Here is a 21,549-nt window from a genome sequence, read left to right as displayed (position 1 = left end):
CCTCCCCATCTAGTGTCCCATCTCCAGGCATTGGACATATTTGCTATCAGTTATGGACAGGCCACATGGCATTGTAGGCAATCTCATCATACCATCCCTTCCATAAACTTATCAAGCTTAGTCTTGAAACCAGTTAGATATTTTGCCCCCACTGCTCTCCTTGGGAGGCTGTTCTAGAACTTCACTCCTCCAACGGTTAGAAACCTTTACCTGATTTCAAACCTAAACTTGGTCAGTTTATATCTATTTGTTCTATTGGAGCTTATTGTAAATAACTCCTCTCCATCCCTGGTGTTTATCCCTTGGATGTATTTATAGAAAGCACCCATATCTCCCCTCAGCCTTCATTTGGTTAGGCTATGCAAGCCAAGCTCTCCTCTTGTAAAGTAGGTTCTCCATTCCTTTGATCATCCTAGTAGCCCTTCTCTGTACCTGTTCCAGTTTGAATTCACCTTTCTTAACATGGGACTGCACACAGTATTCCAGATTTAATCTCACCAGTGCCTTGTATAATGGTAATAACACTTCCCTATCCCTACTGAAAATACCTGATGCATCCTAGTATTGCATTAGGCTTTCTCAAAACTGGATCATATTGGTGGCTCATAGTCCTCGACCAGGTCTTTCTCCTTCTCTGTGCTCCAGCTTATAGCAAAATTCTATGGCAGCTTGGTGAGACACTATTCTAAATTGTGTGTTCAGGTAGCATTCCTTCTGCCTCACTTCAGGAATATTGTTGCCCTATGCAAAAATTAGGCAGAGGGCACAGCTAGCAATCTGAAACTTGTGCACATGCTCTGTTCTATTCTGTCCTGCCTTTTCCACCTGTAGAATGTGAATGTTCCCAGACAGCTTCTCTATGTTCCCTGCCATACTATAGTTCTTGAGAGGGGCCCTTCTGTTCGCCAAGAAGAGGATCTTCTTATAGAGGGCAGTGTCAATGAGAGCTGGGTGTATAATTTTTTTTTTTTTAATTCATTGACAACTGAAAAAATCTGGAATTTTTTTTTCCTGAGTGAAATGAAAAACCAAAAATACCCCTCATTTTGGCTGAAATGAAATGGGTTGTTTTGGCTTTCAGTGGTTTTTATCCCCCCCCTTTTTTTCACACTTTTGTTTTGAAGTTAAATCTAGCTAAATTTCAAAACTAAATGTCTCTTTGAAATGAAAAAGCATTGACTTTTTTGCAGCTGAAACTATTTCCTGAGTTCAGCTTGAATTTGCAGCTTCAGTCAATCAAACTGCATTTTTGGCAAATGTGCTATTTGCAATAATTAAAATGAAATAAATAATTGGCCCACCTATATTCTCACCTCTCCCCCAACCGTGGAAATGAGCAAATCCCCATGTGCCAGGCCACTACAAACTGGCCAGTTTCCTAAGGATTAGTTATTCATGTAAGGCAAATACTTAAAGAACACCAAATTCTATTTGAGGTTCGTATGCGAAAGTGGACCCATTATCTGAAAACCTTGGTAAAAAACACCCATTTGATTTAAACAGATTATTTTTAGCCTCCACTTTTAACTCCCTTTTCAGAAAAAGGTGGTGTTCTTTTCCCCATCCTGTTGGATTGGTAATACCAACCATAAATGCATTGCTGTATATTATGAGGAAATTCCTGACACCTTGGTCAATACACCATATACTATAAAGTGCTGTCTACAGGACTGATGCTAACAATGAGGGAGCAGGGCATTGCCTGGTGGACAGAATCCTGTCCCAGGCAGTGACCTGCACCTTCCTGGTTATTGCTCAGTCACTGGGATCCTTACATGTCCACAAGGGGGCAGTCTGCCAGTGCTGGTTGTCATGGGTGAAGCAGGTCAGGCCAGGCATGCTGCATGTATCATTGTTTTTTATTCTCTTCAGCAGTTTGCGCAGCTTCTTCTTTCGCCTCTGTTCTCTAAGCAGCCACAGCTTGTCCTTTTCCTGCAGGGCTTTCCTACAGCCAAGAGACAAGAAAAGTTAGGACAATGCACCCAACTCTTAAATAAAAAAAAAAAGGGGGGGAGGCGGTGTGGACTTAAAAGTCGCTTACAAAATTGATGGGCTTTGCTTCATAAACTGGAAGGAAAATGAATCATTCATATTGTTAAAGAAACAGCCTTCCTTCCAAAAGGCCCTGCTGAGACAATACTTGGTAATTACAGCCCTGTTCTTGTTCAAAACAGTTGAGACATGATCTACTCATTCCTTATCACAGCTCAGGAAGTAGGTGGGTTCTATTACCCCATTTTCATAGAATCATAGAATACCAGGGTTGGAAGGGACCTCAGGAGGTCATCTAGGTCAACCCCCTGCTCAAAGCAGGACCAATCCCCAACTAAATCATCCCAGCCAGGGCTTTGTCAAGCCTGACCTTAAAAACCTCTAAGGAAGGAGATTCTACCACCTCCCTAGGTAATGCATTCCAGTGTTTCACCACCCTCCTAGTGAAAAAGTTTTTCCTAATATCCAACCTAAACCTCCCCTACTGCAACTTGAGACCATTACTCCTTGTTCTGTCATCTGCTACCACTGAGAACAGTCTAGATCCATCCTCTTTGGAACCCCCTTTCAGGTAGTTGAAAGCAGCTATCAAATCCCCCCTCATTCTTCTCTTCTGCAGACTAAACAATCCCAGTTCCCTCAGCCTCTCCTCATAAGTCATGTGTTCCAGTCCCCTAATCATTTTTGTTGCCCTCCGCTGGACGCTTTCCAATTTTTCCACATCCTTCTTGTAGTGTGGGGCCCAAAACTGGACACAGTACTCCAGATGAGGCCTCACAATGTCGAATAGAGGGGAACAATCACGTCCCTCGATCTGCTGGGGCAATGCCCCTACTTATACATCCCAAAATGCCATTGGCCTTCTTGGCAACAAGAGCACCCTGTTGACTCATATCCAGCTTTTCGTCCACTGTAAGCCCTAGGTCCTTTTCTGCAGAACTGCTGCCTAGCCACTCGGTCCCTAGTCTGTAATGGTGATTGGGATTCTTCCATCCTAAGTGCAGGACTCTGCACTTGTCCTTGCTGAACCTCATCAGATTTCTTTTGACCCACTCCTCTAATTTGTCAAGGTCCCCCTGTATCCTATCCCTACCCTCCAGCGTATCTACCTCTCCTCCCAGTTTAGTTTCATCTGCAAACTTGCTGAGGGTGCAATCCACACCATCCTCCAGATCATTTATGAAGTTATTGAACAAAACCGGCCCGAGGACCGACCCTTGGGGCACTCCACTTGATACCAGCTGCCAGCTAGACATGGAGCTATTGATCACTACCTGTTGAGCCCGACAATCTAGCCAACTTTCTATCCACCTTATAGTCCATTCATCTAGCCCATACTTCTTTAACTTGCTGGCAAGAATACTTCATTTTACTGAAGACGAAACAGCCAGTGAGGTTAATTGCCTGGCCTAAAGTCTCAGAGTCCTTTTTAGAGCGGGAATTAGATCTCAGAATCTGCTAGCTCCTAGTCCCATGCTTGATCCACTAGACCCCCACTCTCTTATTCACCGCCCTTTCTTTAGATGTAAAATGTTTTTTAAATATAGAAGAGATGCAGTATTGTTGTGTTTGACTACTTCTTGGCTAGTGTGTGTTCATCGAAGTTTAACCTGTGAGCATCTTGCATTTTTCTTCCAAAGAAGGAGGCCTGCACTTACTTGAAAGGATGGAGACTAGATCCTTTGTGCCTCAGTTTGCCCTTGTGTTTGGAATGGTAACTGGGAAAAAAACCACACATTCACAATCAAGAACATCAAAAGACAATTGCTTCTGTTTATACAGAATTTGCACACTGCATTCAAATAGAAAATGTCACCTCTTCTGCTGAGTTATTCACTATCAATACGCAACCTAGCTGGACTGGAATCTACCCTTCTAAGCATTTTTCTGCATTTTCTGCTGTCTCCACAAAATCATGGGAGGACAGGGACATCTTGTGGTGTGTTGCAACATGTATCTGCAAGTGATTTCAGATACTGCAGCTTCAACGTTACCTGTTCTGTGCATATGAGAGCCAAAATTATACATGTCAGCTAAAACAATTAGATTTCCACTTTTAGTACTTTCTTCATGTAAATTTTTATGAACTTATTTTGATAATAGGAGAGTTGCCAGATGCCTATAATCTTTCCTCCCTTGTAGTTAAAAATATATATATATATCAATATAAATGGACTGGTAGGTGCCTGCTGTATTGTTACGGACTAGCAGTGCCTGGGAAATAGATAAAAGGTAGCGTTGTAACAAACATTCTGGCTTCTACCAGTGTCTAATTTATTCTGGAGCTCTGTGTACTCAACTGGATTCTGGCAAGTGTGTGTTGGGTTTTAAACAAGTTAGTCTACTGTTTAGATCTCTTTTTGGAACTCCCTTTCCTGTGTTATAAAAAATTAGGGCTATTCAAGTTTTTGCAAGGTGATCTTTGTGATTTTTGCATACACAAATTACAAAATAAAACAATTTTTTAAAATGAATAAAAGCTCAGTTAATTGTAACACTATTGGCGATTGTCATGCCCTCCATTAGCAGCCTTGCAAATCAGAAGCTAATTTAAAAAGTTTTGCAATTTAATCTAAATAGTGTAGCAGACTGAATTCTGTCAGACTTGTGCAGGTTCTAATAGACTCTTCAACAGACAAATAAAAAAAGTAATGTAATTCAAATAAAATGTTAGAATATATCTTTGAGTGCCACAGAGCTTTAAAAAGGCTAATTGTCAACATAAGGTAACTATTACTATCAAATAACTAGTCTGATTCTGCAAGCTTACGTTTCACACACAAAGTATGTATCTAATTCTTAATCGATAAATTTTCTTATTGTAGAATTGTAGCTTTACATAATTGAAACTTTACTCATATGGGTAGTCCCATTGACTTCAGTGGGATCCCATATGCACTTGTGTAAATGCTTGCAGAGCAGAAGCGTGTGAACATTCTGCACATAAACAAGTTCATCCGTAAATGTTAAAAAGAAAATCTGTCCTTCACAGTAGTTTTTAAAATGTAACTCTTTGAAACCAGTGATTTTATAGGGCTATGTAAGCTTTCACGGGCTCATACTGTGTTTTGGAAAATATTACACATATAAGAGGGAGTGTTTGTACCGCTTAGAATTACATCACTATATATCAGATTACACACAAATCTCATTCTTCATTCAGCATTACATAGGTTCCTACTGTATGCCACACTTGTACGTACTATTTGGTGACACCAGGGAATATTAAACAACGGTGCTACATTTGTTGTATAGTTTCAGCTACAAGCCACTGCACGGCAGAGTCACCAGCTAACAAACGCTATGCAGACCGTGCACTTCACAGTTGTTAGCTAGCAGATAATGTGAACCCAGGGAGCTGAAGGGTGTATTCTGAACAGCTCATCCTGTAGAAGCAACTGAGAGAGGGGATGTGTCAAACCTGCCTATCTCTTCGGGCAGAGATGCCTGTTCATCATAATAGCAAGAACTCCCCCCCCCCCCCCCGAAGGCCTCTATAGGGCACATCTCACAGTATTTTTTCTTTTAATAACCTTTGAAAAACCTTTTTTGAGCTACTTTAATTAATGGGAGGTGGGATTTCTGTCTGGTTTCTCTAAATATACAGGCCTGCTCCATCTGCTCTGTAGAGCACACACAATAACACCGCAGATCTATGGCTGATATTCCCATGGTGACACCTGGCTCATTGGCAAACTCAACAGTAGCCGTATTATCAGCTGTTTCTGGCACTCTTAAGTTGCTTTGCTGAGCAGCTTTCTTGAAAGCAAATTTTATTCAAGTACTTTAACAACTGATTTTACAAGATTCTCTGCTATGCTTGTTTGCCTGAAGCCCTCAGGAAGCTCTTAAATGCTCTCCCTATGCAAGGTGTGTGCTGCCTTACAATTCTTTTGGAAATTCTTGGGCACATTGAAAGCTAACTGTGCAGAGTCCCTGACGCACAATCAAGGTTTTGACATTGAACTACTGCACTTAGAATTCAGTTAGTAAGAAAAGTTTGGGTACGTTTAAACCAGCGCTGGCTATACAGCTACAGGTGCTCCTGACTAGCTGGAAAATGCCTGTTTCTTCCAGCTAGCAGCTGCTATATGAAAAGGAGGACTTGTGGCACCTTAGAGACTAACCCATTTATCTGAGCATGAGCTTTCATGAGCTACAGCTCACTTCATCAGATGCATACTGTGGAAAGTGTAGAAGATCTTTTTATACACACAAAGCATGAAAAAATACCTCCCCCCACCCCACTCTCCTGCTGGTAATAGCTTATCTAAAGTGATCACTCTCCTTACAATGTGTATGATAATCCAGGTGGGCCATTTCCAGCACAAACACTTTCCACAGAATGCATCCGATGAAGTGAGCTGTACCTCACGAAAGCTCATGCTCAAATAAATTGGTTAGTCTCTAAGGTGCCACAAGGACTCCTTTTCTTTTTGCGAATACAGACTAACATGGCTGTTACTCTGAAACCTGTCAGTTGCTGTATGTTTTACTGCTGGTGTCTGAGGAAATGGATTACGATGCCCATGATTAAACTGAAGGAGGAGCAATTTGCTCTCATCTGACCTTTGTATTATTCCATTTGTGCAGTATACTTATTGAAAGCAGAGAAAGTGACACTGCTTCCCTTTGGAAAAGCAAGTCTAAAGTAAGAACAATGTGCTTAATAAATCATCTCTGTTCTCAGATGACCCCACCACCACTGCATCTGAGCACAGAGTTATATCTGATCAGCTGGATTTGAACCCATGACGAAGGCTAAGATTTAATCATGGGTATTTTTAGTAAAAGTCATGGACAGATCACGGGCAAGAAACAAAAAATCAGGGGCCCGTGACCTGTCCATGACTTATACTCTGATTGAATTGGGGTGGGGGGTGCCTGGGGGCCCACTGCTGCTCCCACCGCCCCTGCTGGGCAGGGAGGGAAACCCCAGGAGGCCAGCGGCTGCTCCAGCTGCCATGGGGTGGGGGCGGGGAGCCCATGGCCAGGCGTTGCTCAGCCGCCCCGGATCACTGTTGGGAGCCGCTGAGCTGTGGCTGCTCCCACCACCCACAGGGCTGCTGCTCAAGCGGTCCCCGGGGCCAGCCACATCAGCCGCTGCTCAGGCGGTCCCTAGGGCGGGCTGCCAGAGCAGTGACTGATGGGGCTGTCCAAGTGGCTGGCTTCAGAGCTGCTCCGGCAACAGCCAGTGTGGCTATCCTCAGGGCAGCTGCTCGCGCAGCCCTGGGGTCAGCCACACCAGCCGCTGCAGAAGTCACGGAGGTCACACGAAGTCACAGAATCTGTGACAAACACGGAGCCTCACCCATGACCTTAGGTCACCAACACTAGACCACAGGGGCAGTTTAAAAGCTAGTTAGAAGCTTGACCTTGTCCATCATTTTAAATGGCATTAATTAGTCCTGAATTAATTCATGAGAAACAGAGATGCCTGAGTTCTGCTAGCTCTGCACTGTAAGAGAAGTGAGTTCTTACGAGCAGGACATCCCCAGTCGAACACTACAAGTGTTGGAGTAAAGGGACTGAAGGAGGCCAGAGACAAGACCTATCGCCTTGTAAAACAAGTCCCCACCTTTTGCTTTAGTGACCAGCTTTAAAATGTGCTTCCCTGAGCGTCACTTTGACTATCTCAGATTCATAACCATTCCTGTGTAACAGAAAGGTGAGAGGGAAGCCTCTGCTAAACTGGGCACTGGATTAAGAGCTCCTGTTAGCATCATCAGCATAAACTCTGGTAAAACAGATTCTTACCCTGCCTGCCAAGACTCATATCAGCCACCGTTGCATATTACAACTTGCTACTTTAATGTATGTGTGGAGATACCTTATCTTGTTACAGTCACACTCCTCTGGTCGCTTCTTCTTTAGATGACCTCTGACCTCCCTTAAGTTTTTTATTTTATTTTGCAGTGTTTCAATCTAACAACAAAAATCACAGAATGAATTGGTTGGGTTCCTATCTTCTCCCATCCATTCTAGTCCAATAAAAAATTTTCTTTCCCCACTCTTACCTTGCTCCTACCCCACGCAGACTGCAGTGGCTCCTCTGATGCACCTGTACATACTTTTCTAGGCTTCTGCCAAAGGATCAAAATTACTAAAACTACTCCCCCTGCTACAGCCCAGGAGCAAACCTTCTTCTGGCTGCCTAGGATGGAAACCTGAGCGTGGAGCTATAGGAAAGTCAGTCTTTCTATTCCCAAAATACCAGCCATGACCTACTTAGGGCAGGTCTTAACCACCATACTGAGCTCTAGTAGGGGAAAGATATGGCTATGTTCTGATTTGCATACAACTTCCTCCCATCATTCAGATTTGAAAAAGGCTGGATGTTACCTAGCAAAAGGAACAAGTCCAACTGAAGCCTTTTGGAGAGGTATGGCCCATTGTGAATTTGAAACAGGAACAGATTTCCCTCCTTTTAGGATTGCAAGAGGAAGTGACAGGTCTCCACCATTTTACATTACAATCATTTGAAACCTCTGGCTGCATGGAACACAGGACAGTGGTTAGTTTGATTGCGTTGGCATATGCATTTGTGGGAGAGGAGCGAAGTGCCAGACCATTATCTGCTTCTTTCCCTGTAATTGAAGGCAGTAACGTTGCTAGTATATTGGTACTGTTCGCTCTAGCTGGCAGTGCACATAAATGCTCAAGAGATGGGTCTAGGGCTCCCACCTTGGCTCTTTACATGGGGAGACAATGTAAACATATCATCCAGGATTGAGCAAAAGGTTACTACCCCACCACCACTAAATAGCAGCTGCATCATGACAGGCTGGCATACATGTGGTGGACCCAGAACTCAAGAGGAGTACACAAAGGATCCTGCCCTGTGACCCTATACAAGAAATAGAGGAGACAGGAGAGAGAAGAGACGAGGCAATTTTCTTCTGCATTCCATATTGCACATGCTTGTTAAAAAACAGAGCTGGAACAAGACGATACTGAAGAAGCTTGACTTTAGCTTGCCCCTTAGTGTACTACCAAAGCTAATATGGTCTTCAGTATCTCCCATGGCCTGTGCAAGATTTGCAGTGTAAAAGCATTCCCAGATATGATTTGCTGAGTGATTACAAAAGCTCCTTTCCCTGTACTCTGCGATGTTTTTGGGTTTCAGCTTTTTCTCCCCAACATCTCCCTGTGCCCCAATGACTGGCTAAATATTCACTGGCCTGAATGCATGGGCCTGCAGGGAGACCTCATATGACAACTTCTCTTCCAAATCCCTCATCTCCACAAACCAAGGAAAAACTAATCCAATTCCCAAATGCAAAAGTTAAAAATAACAAAATAAAGCAGCATATTACACACATACAGCTGTCAAGATCACTAACCTCATGGTCAATATGAAGTTTATGGTCCTTCCAAGCCTGCAGTGACTTGTACAGATCTGTGTCACACTGAACAGTATCATTCTCCAGGATATAGCATCTGTCCACAGGAGAATAAAATTTTATTACAGAGGAGCCAGCATCAGAAACATCTGCTTTTGATAACTCTGAGGCCATCTCTACACTTACCGGGTTCGATGCTGCTGCAATTGATTCAGTGGGAGTCGATTTAGCAGGTCTAATGAAGAGCGCTCTCCCATGGACTCCGGTACTCCATTAGAATGAGAGGAGTAAGGTAAGTCAATGGGAGACATCTCCCATCAACACAGCGCAGTATAGACACTGCAGTAAATCCATCTAAGCTACGCAGACTCCAGCTACATTATTCATGCAGCAGGAGTAGCGTAACTTAGGTCGACTTACCGCGGTAGTGTAGACAAGGCCTGAGTTCTAAAGCCCCAAAAAGCAAATGATACCAATTCAACAACATTAAATAATCTACTGGGGGTGGGGGGGATTTGTTACAAATTTACCATGATAACATTCAGCCAATGTGAAAACTAACTGGAGGGTAATAAACAATCAATCACTTTGAATATCCTTGTAAGCAGGGCCGGCTCTATGTTTTTTGCTGCCCCACACAGCAAAAAAACACCTGCCGAATTGCCGCCGATGGCAAAACCCAAGTCAAAAGAGTCGCCGCCGAATTGCTGCTGCGGGAAACAATGAAGAGGAGCTGCCGCCAAATTGCCGCTGGGGCTGCTGCCGGAGTGTCGCCCCCTCAACAGCACCGCCCCAGGCACCAGCTTGCTTACCTGGTGCCTAGAGCCAGCCCTGCTTGTAAACTATCATATACTGGCTATTTCCTAATGCTGCTCTTAGACTGGGCTACACAGACTTCTAAGTTACTTATCAAGCATGTAGCATGTCGTTACATTACTTATCAAGCATGTAACGAATTCTAAAAGCTTCTCGGAAGCAGTAATCCGTTAACACTTAACTGAATGATCTATGAAAGAGACGAGAGATTCCCCAGAAAAACTGTCAGGCTTCAAAGAGAAGAAACGTTTACAGCTTTTACAACGGGATAAAATTCAAAAACACGTAAGTGACTTATGAGCCTAAGTCTCATTTTCAGGAGTGACTTAGGCTTCTAAGTCCCATTGACTTTTAATGAGATTTAGAATCCCAAGTCACTGTTAAAAATGGGATTTAGGCATTTTTGAAAATTTTACACTAGGAGCTTAGTAAATACCACAGATGGGTATTTTTGAAATGTCATTTGACAAAAAGCTGTGAACTCCCTGCCACAGCTTTCACAGGAAAGTCTGTGGATAAGGAAGCAGTAGGACTCCTCAGGAAGGTACATGTCTGCAGCAGTGTTTGCACAACCAGCAATTCGCGTGGACTTGGGAGCCACCTAATCAGGGAGCAGGATGAATACCCTTTGATTCAGGAGGCCACTCACACAGCACATTCTGACTCATGACCACAAAGATAGGGATCCTCAACCGCTCTACCTTCAATGGAGCCATGCCGCCTTACACCAGCGGAGGAGCTAGCCCTAGAAGCAGGAACTGAAGCGTGCTTACATGAGCTAATCAGTGAACAATTCAAAATAACGAACACACTGATAACGGATGTCTGTCTGAGGAAAGTTCATAAGAAGACCGTGACTAAGCTAATCAAACACAAATTTAGCTGCAAACAGCTCTAGAGTTTACACACACAGGAGCAGATTTCTTTCTTTCTTCCCAGCGGTGTTACGGTGTCTTCACAGCCCAGATAATTCCCTCTCCCCACCCTCCAAGGCTCCACCTCTCAATGCTTCTCTTCCCTCAGTCCAGCATTCACGTTCCCAAAATTGGCAAGAGGGAGGTGCGAAAGGCGGCTGCTTCCCCTAGAACTCCAATTGCGTTCTTGGAATAAGCAGTTACACTCAACTAGGGCCTTGCCCCAGTTACAGCCAACCCCCTTTCACAGACCAGGTGAATCACTATGAGTTCCACTGTACAGCTTATCCTGGTCTCAAATAAGGATGAGCATTCCTGGTGCAAACAGTAGTTGTGCTTGTTTACACTAGAGGTCTGAATTGGCTAATCACTGATGGGTGAAATGACGGCAAGTCTCCAGTGCAGACAAAGCTTAGAGCATGGGACAGCCCTCTGCAGCCACACACCATTCCCTGTGTGATGGCAAATCATCCACTGTGAAAAGCTAATGCTACTAAGGGTAAGGATGGGGACTTCAGAGAAGGGAGAAAGAGGGACTTAAATGTACCATCAGAATGGGATTTTCAAAAGGTGTAACTCAGCGCCCACTGAAATCAATGTGAGTTATACCACTGACTTCAATGGGAGCAAAGCTAGGCCAATGTTGAGAGTTTTGGAAAATTCTCACCTCCGAGCCCTCACTCTGCAGGGACACTGGCTGAACCCAGGCAGTTTTCCTCTCCTGCTCTTTCCCTCCTCCCCAAATAAACGGTTTCTGCAGCAGTTTCACTCTGCCAAGCTGGAAAGTCGGAGGCCAGGTGTCAGCATCCAAATTACTAGTTCACCAAAAGAAATGCACCCATTCTTTCTCAACCTGCCCATGGGTGACAAGGGCAAATGTCACACACTGTACGCACTCACCTGTGAGTCACTTTGATTAAATTAGGGGCCATATACTCTGCGATGCCGCCTGTGCCACTGTATTCTCCGATGTCCTTATCCTCCTCTGCTCCTGCAGCCTCCCCCTCTGTCTTGTGTCTTTTGGTGATATTCCTTGGTAAGACAGGATGGTAGCCATCTTCTAAGCCCAAATTATAAACCTCTCCATCCAGCTCAATGGACACAGAGCGAACAGAGCGATTCCGGACATAGTTTGGCTTGTATTCTGGAAGACAGGGAGAGAGAATGTGTGCTATAATCTGATCTTGCTTGAGCCAGGGTCCTTCCTCAGACACCAGCCAGACTGTGACATTTGGAATTAACTGGCCCATCTTCCAGGTTTGGTGTTTGCTGCAGCTGTCCTCAGAGCCGTTGTCTCACTCGCACTTTCCTGGGCAGACGGGTAACTGGGAGCAGGAGAGAGTGAGGGCAGATGGGCACAGAGAAGGCGGGGGGAGGAAGATCTGCAGTATGGTTTAGCGAGAACATAGTTCATTTTTAAAAATTGTTTTTACTGGGAGAGTCACCAGGTGGCAGCAAAAGCTCAAAAAATAACCCGGATCAGTAGAAATGGAAGAGCTGCACTGTACTAGGTCATTCCTGCGCAGGCCACGACAGCTTTTCCCTTCAGCACGCGCTCCTGGGCTTTGTCCGGTCTATGTTAAAGTTCCCAGGCAACTGAACTCCCATTACATCCCACAGAGACTATTTTGACGGAGCTCAGAAAGGTTTCCCAGCATTCAGACTGACCCTTTGTCTCAATTTCACCTTTTTCCCTCCCAGACAAGCTATTTTAGTTTTTAATCTCTCCCTGCAATCAATCCCGCCTGGCCCTTCCTCATTTCTATTCCTTGTCCCTAAATTCCCTTGTTTGCCAGTATCTTTCTGATGCTGAGGTGCCCACAGCTGACTGCCTCTTCTACAGTCTCTCCAGTGCCACGTAGTCCCTTATAACACACTGTCTTTCCGTACGCAGCCCAAACTCACACGGTTACCATTGAGCACTATGAACTGCCCACAATCACTTGTCAGTCTGTTTGGTACTGCTGCTTTCCAAGATTCTTCTTCCCTGCTCAAAACCCAAGGGATTCTAGAGATGGATCCAAGTTTTACATCCAGATCCTGCCCTTGCAGAAAAAAGGATGACAGAAGCACAACCTGACTGGAAGCCACCACGGAAAGGCCCCTCTCCTTGCTGGTGCCTGATCCTTTCCTGAGCATCAAGGGACTCATGGTTGTCTCAGGACTCACCGGAATCAAGTCTCTTCTGGATTCCTCCTCTCTGTCCAAAGCTGAAGGCTAGCAGAGTGCGCCCCACAAGAATGAGACTTTTGTTTTTCAGTCTGATGAAGAGAGATATGCTGCTGTGGCATGAAAAGAAACTAGCCCCACATGCTCAAAACAGACCTTTCAACAGGGGAAACCCCCATACAGAAGAGGAGAAAAAAAAAAACGGGAAACATTCACCAGTGTGTTGTCTCACCAAAAAGGTGGACTGTTCAAATGAGTTATGTCCTATAATTGACACAGGACCTGTTTTGGGGGCCCATCTTGGATTTCCTGGTGAAGTTGGTCAGGAGGTTCAGGACCCATTCACGAATCTTGGTGGGCATTCAACAGCAAGAGAAACGTCTCTCTCCTCCCAGTGCTAACCTTTGGTTTCTGGCATTTAATTCCAGTTGATGTGCTACAGAAAGCAGAATACCAGCTGGATGATCTAGCTCTGCACTTTTTTACACCTGGGGCTCAAAATGTATTCCTGATATTGAGCCAGGTGAATCATAGCAGAAAAAAAAAAACAATTTAGGCTCTAATTCAGGAAATGTTTGAATAAGAGGAGGAAACTCCCATCTTTTCAGTACCAGAAGGATGTTCCAAAAAGCTACACCCTAATGATTAGACTCAAAATGCAAACTCTTCTTTTTTTAGTTGCTCTCTTATTTCATCTTGTTATTCTCTGCCAGTCAAGAGTTTCTAGTCCCTGTGAACTTCATGTACCCAACCTGGTGCACTGGCCTTTAGCATGCAGTTGCAGGGAACCACAGCCTACACATATCCCTGAAGAATCCTCTTACACTCAGAATGCAGGAGAGAACTTCTCCATTGCAGCCATTCCCAGTCTCACCTGAGTCATTCTTCACCAATCTGGTATGAGAGAGCTCACAAATCAAGTCATGTTTTTGTCATTCACTATCCACAGTGCTGGACCAGAGCATTTAATACTGTGATTTGTTCCAAATGCCATCTATTCCAAGAGGAATGGTTAAAATATTTTAAGTGATGAATTTTCAGCTGGGCCTCCCTGTTTGCAAAGCAAATTGTGAGCACAAATTCTGATAGTTACATGTCTAACCACCTGATTTGCTCCCACAACTTCCAAGTTTTGCTCTCCAATTCATTTGCCTGTATACACACACACACACACGTGAGTGCAGGGCCTCTGACTATTAGTCCTTAAATGCCTACAATCCCTTGTCATCATAATTTTCTTACCAGGTTTCGCAGCCTCTGCTCCAGGAAGGCCCAGGAATCTCACACCTCTTTCTCCTTCTCTGTTCCTCAGAAGCTGGCTGATATCTTGCCTGTATTATTATATGGTTACATCCTCAAAGCTGAATCTAGAAACCGAGTTTGGAGAAAATCGATCTATGCTAAAGGAAGCTAATCCCTCATCATTGCACCCTCTCTCCACAACAGCTATCCTTCTCTTCTTGTGTCCCTCAGCATGGGTCTGTCTCTCTCTCTCGGGGGCAGGTACAAAACTCCAGCTAGGTCTGCCTCAGCCAGACTGAAGACTAAACCAGTCGACTCTTTCATGAGTTATTTTTTGGTAGCAAAAAGTAGCAGCATCTAAGATTTCAGCAATGGGAGGTGAGCATGTACTGCAGCACCTGGAATAATTATTCAATTCCATAAAGAAATGAGGTAATGTTTTATTATAAAACCATAAACTTCATATCTGGCATAAGCACGCACAGCCTTCAGCTTTATATTATCTTCCCTCAAGCCATCATTCAAGCCTTATTACTAGTTTCCACCTGCCAAAGTCATGATTTAGCACTGAGATCACTTCGGAATGATAGTTCTCTCAAGGATAACTGCGTACTGTATCTGCTGTATGTGGCAACTTCTCCAAAGCAGAAGCCCAGCTACATAGCAGAGGCATTAGTGAAAGGGCGAAAGCACTTGCACTTCCCTGCTGCTACCCGTTCTGCATCGGTAGTTTGGATCTGATGTATTTTCCATTTCCTAAATGACCATGGAAAAAGTCTTTTAGGTTATTACTATGAGCAAGTATTCTGCTAATGGATTCTAACCATGGGGAATTTATTTTATTTGAATGGCCCATAAGGAAAAAAAAAATCTGATGCCAGCTCAATGTTTCCTATTACTATCAATATATTTTAACAGAGTTTTGGAGAAAGGTACAATTTTAAAAAGTACCAGAGTGCCTTAAAAAGAAAAGGAGTACTTGTGGCACCTTAGAGACTAACAAAGTTATTTGAGCATAAGCTTTCCTGAGCTACAGCTCACTTCATCGGATGCATGTAGTGGATCCGATGAAGTGAGCTGTAGCGCACGAAAGCTCATGCTCAAATAACTTTGTTAGTCTCTAAGGTGCCACAAGTCCTCCTTTTCTTTTTGCGGATACAGACTAACACGCTACTACTCTGAAACCTGTCAAAGTGCCTTAGACTCTTAGAGCCAGATTTTTAAAACTATTTAGGTATCTAAAGTTGTAGTTAGATGCCTACTGAGATTTTCCATGGGAAATTAGGTGCTTAGTAGAATTTTCAAAAGCATCTATTTGCATCTTTAAGGGCCAAAATATCTTAAAATCTGGCCCCGAGTGACTTAGGTGCTTTTGAAAATTTTACCCCAAATCTTTTGTCTCTAAGTAATTGATGTTCAGGTGTTTTTTTTTCCTAATAATATCAGACTGTCTTAAAACACTGGGATTTTGCCACAGCAGTGGAATCTGACCTTTAAGCAAAACAAATCTCATGGAAGTTACAATGAAAATACACTAATGTTTTGTACAACGCTCTTTCCTTCCTGTTTAGTAAGTTATAGGCAGAAAAGTGGAAGTAGACCATGCATATTTGTAACTGCCATTATTCATATGCATTTCAGCATCACAGTAGGGGCAGATCTATACCACATTTGTTATACAGAGTAACATTATACATCATAAGACAATTGTGTAATATTGCTTATTATAGTCTCACTATTGTTTAAATGTTCTTACTTCCAGAAAGCTTTGTTTCATATTTCTTAATACAAAATCACAAGCCATCTAAAACTCAAAGGAAATTAAGAGGACAGAGAAATACAAATTATTCAAAGAACATCCCGACTTACACTAAAAAGCAGGTACACTCAGAGAACACACCCTGCTGAAAGTCCTTTTTCCTTGCTCCCAATATACGAAGGAATTTCAGGTTAGCTATAAATGTATAGGTGCCCCCAGACTGATTTTAGGCCTAGCAGCTGAGTATCACCAACCCAGAATATACTCGCTCTTGATGACAGGGTAAGTCAGGTGTCTAATTCAGTTTGGAATTGTTGTTTTAATTTTTAACTTGTGTTCTCTGTTTTAGTGAGCAGCATTTGCTAGGCACTGGAATGGGCTTGGAGCCTGATCCTGCATGCCCTGGGCACCCAATAGTTCTGTACATGTTCTTCATCAGATGAAATTGTTCCTCATGATTTAACGTTCTACCCAGCCCAGTGTGTCAAAGAGTACATATTCTTTCCAGTTCCCATCCTAAGAAACATGAAATATGCCATAAAAATCCAAGTACCCAACACTAGCATCTGGATCACACTTTTTGCAGCATTTTACCAATTTGGAGGAGAAAAAGGCTCAATTTTCGATTATACCATTTTCTCCTGCCCTAACCATTTTCAATCCAATGAGCCAGCTTTCCACTTGGGCTGTTTAAAATAACAAACTGGAAAGTTACATTGGCCTGTGTCACTTTGTGCCCGCTCACACATTAATTACCTAATAAATCACACTGTGACAGCATGTGCAAGAATTCCTGATGCCATTCCAGACAGTCCATGTCAACTGACCCTAGCTCACCCGTTCCATTGAACATCATGCCCTGCTAAGACTGGCTGTGGGAAATGTAAAGCATCGGAGCCCGGTTGTTTTACTCAAGAAACAAGAAGTGATAACTTGATCATTATACTCCAGTTAGTCTCCCTAGGCTGATTATTTTGAAAACATAGTCACTGTGCTTCCCTACTGAGGCCTACAGTAGTGTAAATGGCCTTACAATTGCAAATGATCCCATTTACTTGAGAAGTCACTAGAGTCTCCACTTCCACAATCCCACTCCACTTTTTAAAAAAAAAAAATCCTTTGTATTAACAATTCATTTTTCAAACAATGACTATACCGGACTATGACTATACCTGAACTTAAAGTCATGTGGGGTTTCTTTTTTTAAATAAAGAGAAGGATTTGGGGGGAGGAAATCACGAATTATTGCCCTAAGCAGATACTAAAGTGCTTTGCTGCCTTGGGGCCTATGTTCCTAAACTTAGATTCTATATCCTATGCCTGGACACACTGGGCTAACAAAGAAGTTCAATATGTCCTCTTGACTCAGAGGTGATCTAATTAGCTTCAACTTGTCCATCATCTCATTTGCACTAGGAAGATTGTACTCTACTCCTTCTATGAGTTTATCCATCTCATTCTGAGCACCTCCTAAGAACTGTAATACATTTTTCAGACCTGTGTAGGTAAGTGTGTTTTCTGTTAGCAAGCTAAAATTTCTCCTTTTTTAACTTTAATTTCATGTCTTATCACTCAACATCTAGTAAAAACTCTCCCTCTTCTGAGCATATCATTGGGAACCAGAACTCCAGTGTTCGAATCCCAGGGCTAACACCAACTTCCCTTCTACCCTAACCTTACTTAACTTGTTTGCCTTTGTCTTTCTCATCGGTAAAAGAGATATAATTATACACTTAACCAGCGTATAGGGATGTTGTGAAGATTAGTTAATGTCTATGAAGTACTGTGCAGATGTACTTAATAGTATTATGTTGTCCCCACTTAAATAGAATTGTTTTGTTCTCCATATTAAGAGCCTTCAACCTGTCCCTGTAACTGAACTCTTTCTTTTCTGTGCCTTTAAAAAGTTAATTGAGCTGCAACTTCTAGTATTATTTAAAGATTATCTGCTGTGCCACATACTTAAACAGCAAGTGTAGCTGTGTAATTTCATCCTGGAACCAATAATTTCATTCACCTAAAAATCAGCTTAGTAGTTACTAACTATCTTGCAAGCCAAATATAATGGGAGAAAATCAATTCAAACTCTCTGTTTGAAGCAGGTCATTATACAGAAAGACTAATCTGCTAAATAATTAAGGCACTGCATTTGTGGAGTGAGACAAAAGCAACATTACAGATGAATAATAATTCTGAGCTGCCGTTTCCCTCTAATCTATAATTAGACTATGTACTTCAAATATATATATTAGTCTGACTCAGGTTTAAACCAGAGCCAGTGAATGGGCTTTGTGGAAAAGCACCTGATCTGTGCCAAAGAAACCAGAAATGGAATCACCCCCTTTGGATTCAATTTCTGGTTAAGAGTCAACCCTGGCACCACTGGTTGAGCGTGAGGAAAAGACATTAGATGCAAGCAGCTTCTGGAACGAAGAAGATACACACCCTTATTAAAAATAAATTACTGCAGTAACTATTGTACAGAAGAGGATAAAAGCCTACTACTGCTAACAGAGTTACTCCTTTAGTTCAAGTGGTAAAGGCCCAGGCTTTTAATGCTGAAGGTCCCAGGTTCATTCTCCGTTGGTAACCCATGGCAGAGGTAGAAGAGAGTGGGGGTCATTACACATACTTTTTCCCTGAAAAAGTTTATGTAGTAAAGAAAACATATGGTACAGCATCATGGATGCCATTTGAAAATGCATAGGCCCTGAGGCACAGTCGCTCTGATGTTCAATGGATTAGCTGAATGTTTTCTTTTCTTTTCTATTTTTTCTTTTTTCTTTTTTAAACTACTGTATTTTTCAAAAGAATGATAAAAATCAACAAAGTGGTTGCAGTGCAAATCTCCACTGGGACATGTGTCCTCATCACTAAAAGCACAAACAATTAGAACTAATTAGCAGTGGCTGCAGAGAGATCAAGAGGGGACAGGACCTGGAGGTGCTCTCATCAGAGTAGGGTCAGGAGGCCTGACTGCAGAGAAGCACAAAGCAGTTCTCCCTGCTGGTCCTCAGGCACATGAGCGTCGAGTGCCTTTCTTGGCTGGTGCATAAATAAAGAATTTTATTCCCCATAGCTGTGAGGACAGTGCCTTCACTAGTACAACAATTCTTTTTAAAAAATGGATTAAAAACAGATATTTTCCCTGCAGCACCAGCTCAGGCATCAAAAGGAGACACAATGATGGGTGTATTACTGACAGTCATTCTGAGGGTACGCCTACATTGCCAAAAACTACCCACAGCTCTACATCTCAGAGTTCAGGTCAACTGACTTAGGCTCACGTGGCTTGCATAGATGGATTTACCTTTTGTGGGCCTGGCTCCAAACATATTTGTGTGCCCCCATGGAGGCAATGGACCATGGCATGGGGAGGCCAGGCCCCAGAGTGAGGAGCCAGCCAGGGGCAATGGTGCATGACATGGCACGGGCAGTCCCACTCCACCCAACCCAGTGCAAGGGCACTATTTACAAACTGGCAGTTGCCAGATACACAGTGGCCCACCTGACCCTCTGCTGCCAGCATGCCCGTTCCCCTCAGGGGTGGGCCCCTGCTGTGCCACACAGCTCCCCCCTGCCCAACACGAACACCCCCCCGAGTCCCTATGGTCAGAGCCCCCCCAGACCTGCTATGCCCATCCCATCCCCTCCACAAATGCACAGTGCCCTGCACAACACCACTCCTACCCACCGCCCCCCAGCTCACAACTGCCCAGCACCCCATACAGAACCCCCTAATCCCTAGTGCCCCAGCACACATCTTCTCTGCCCCCTCACAGCCCAGCACCCCCCCAGACCCCTCAGAGACCCACTCCCCCACACCTTGCCCCCCGGCTGCACTCACCTGCCCTGCTGTATCTGCCGGGCTGGGCTAGTGTAGCAATTTCACACATACTGTAGTGCAAGAAACTGCTACCTGTAGGCATTCGCTACTTCAGGCAGCAGTTTTGTACAATAGCAGTTTCTTACAATCTCGTGTATCAGCAACTGCTACCAGTAGCAGCACATTCCTACGGTGAGCAGTTTAATATACTACACCAGCAGCGCAGCCAGGGCTGGTCCCGGGGCGGGGAATTGCTCCAGCCCCTTGGGAGTGGCACGGTCAGCCAGGCCAGAGCCGGCCCCAGCTGGGCTTCCTTAGGATCCACTTGCCTGGAGGGGCCCAGCTAAGCCCCCCCAGCCCCACCCCAACTGGTGAGACTGGCCAGGCTTCTGCACCAGTCCCAAGTGGCTCAGCTCTGGGGAGACAGGCAGGGCCCCACAGGTGGTGGGAAGCAGAGACTGCCCGGAGCTGGAGGTGCACTGGGGTCCAGCCAGGGGTCGGAGAGGAGTCATTGGCAGGCTGGCAGGAAGAGAGGAGCAAGTGATTGGGGGAGGGGGGCGCAATCCAACTGGAGCAGACCAAGGCCCTTTCTGAGCATGAGCCTGGCTCCATGGCACCATTGTAAACCCGGGCTGGTGGCTTGCACTATGGGGCTAAAGACAGCAGTGTAGACATTCCCACTCGGGCCAAAACCTGGGCTCTGAGACCCACCCTCCTCGCCAGGTTTCATAGCCCTGGCTTCAACCTGAGCAGGAACATCTACACCACTATTTTTAGTCCCATAATACATGCTCTGTGAGCAGTTGACCCAGGCTCAGTCTTGGTCTTTTTTTGAAGGTTTTTTCTGAAGTGTAAATGTACAGGCTACAGGCAATGGGCCTGAATCATCACAGACTTACACCTCGTATAGGCTTTGCACCTGAGCAAACAAGGTACAAACCCTGCTGAATCCAAATGGCTGTGCTTTACACTCCATTTGTATGGGTGTAAGTGACTAAACAAGTTGAAGGCAGTGGGGAAACAGACCCATTAGGCTTCTCTCATGCCACAATATGTATCCAAGGAGCGGATAGCCATAACCACATCCCTAAGAGAAGCTTCTGGACGTACATAAAATACATGCTCCACCCAGACAGGATGATCAAACAAATTCACAGTCACTAAATGCTGAGGGGCAATTCCTGGTCCCACTGAAGACACCGTATTGTCCTGCTTTGGATGGCAAAGCATCAAAACATTCTACTCCCAAATAATCCTTGTGTTCCACAGGTTGAGGACATTTTCAAATTTGGGTGTCTAATGTTAAACACCTAAATCTGTATTTGTACAGATCAGTGGCCTGATTTTCAGTGACAGCTGCAGGCACTCAGCACCTCTGAAAATCAGATCACTTATTCGGGTGCCTACATACAGATCCAGGTTCTTTAACATCAGGCACCCAAGCTTGAGAATGTTCTATGAGCAAAGAGCAAGCCTTTTTTCTATGAC

The 21,549-nt window shown here is 44.0% G+C and overlaps 1 protein-coding gene across 3 annotated transcripts in view; it reads right to left on the bottom strand.

The window, feature by feature from the left end:
* Positions 1–21,549, bottom strand: part of SULF2 (sulfatase 2) — a 248,316-nt gene that overhangs the window by 18,073 nt on the left and 208,694 nt on the right. For all 3 annotated transcript variants that reach the window (XM_073309507.2, XM_078848175.1, XM_078848174.1), the window contains 5 exons: positions 11,966–12,209; positions 9,336–9,432; positions 7,823–7,917; positions 3,651–3,710; positions 1,776–1,945 (listed from right to left, as the gene is read on the bottom strand). In XM_073309507.2, coding sequence (XP_073165608.1) covers positions 1,776–1,945; positions 3,651–3,710; positions 7,823–7,917; positions 9,336–9,432; positions 11,966–12,209 — 666 coding nt within the window. The remainder of the gene's footprint in view (positions 1–1,775; positions 1,946–3,650; positions 3,711–7,822; positions 7,918–9,335; positions 9,433–11,965; positions 12,210–21,549) is intronic.

The sequence above is a fragment of the Lepidochelys kempii genome, chromosome 13 (genome assembly GCF_965140285.1).
Source record: "Lepidochelys kempii isolate rLepKem1 chromosome 13, rLepKem1.hap1, whole genome shotgun sequence".
Taxonomy (NCBI): domain Eukaryota; kingdom Metazoa; phylum Chordata; order Testudines; family Cheloniidae; genus Lepidochelys; species Lepidochelys kempii.
This window is presented reverse-complemented; position numbering and strand designations above follow the sequence as displayed.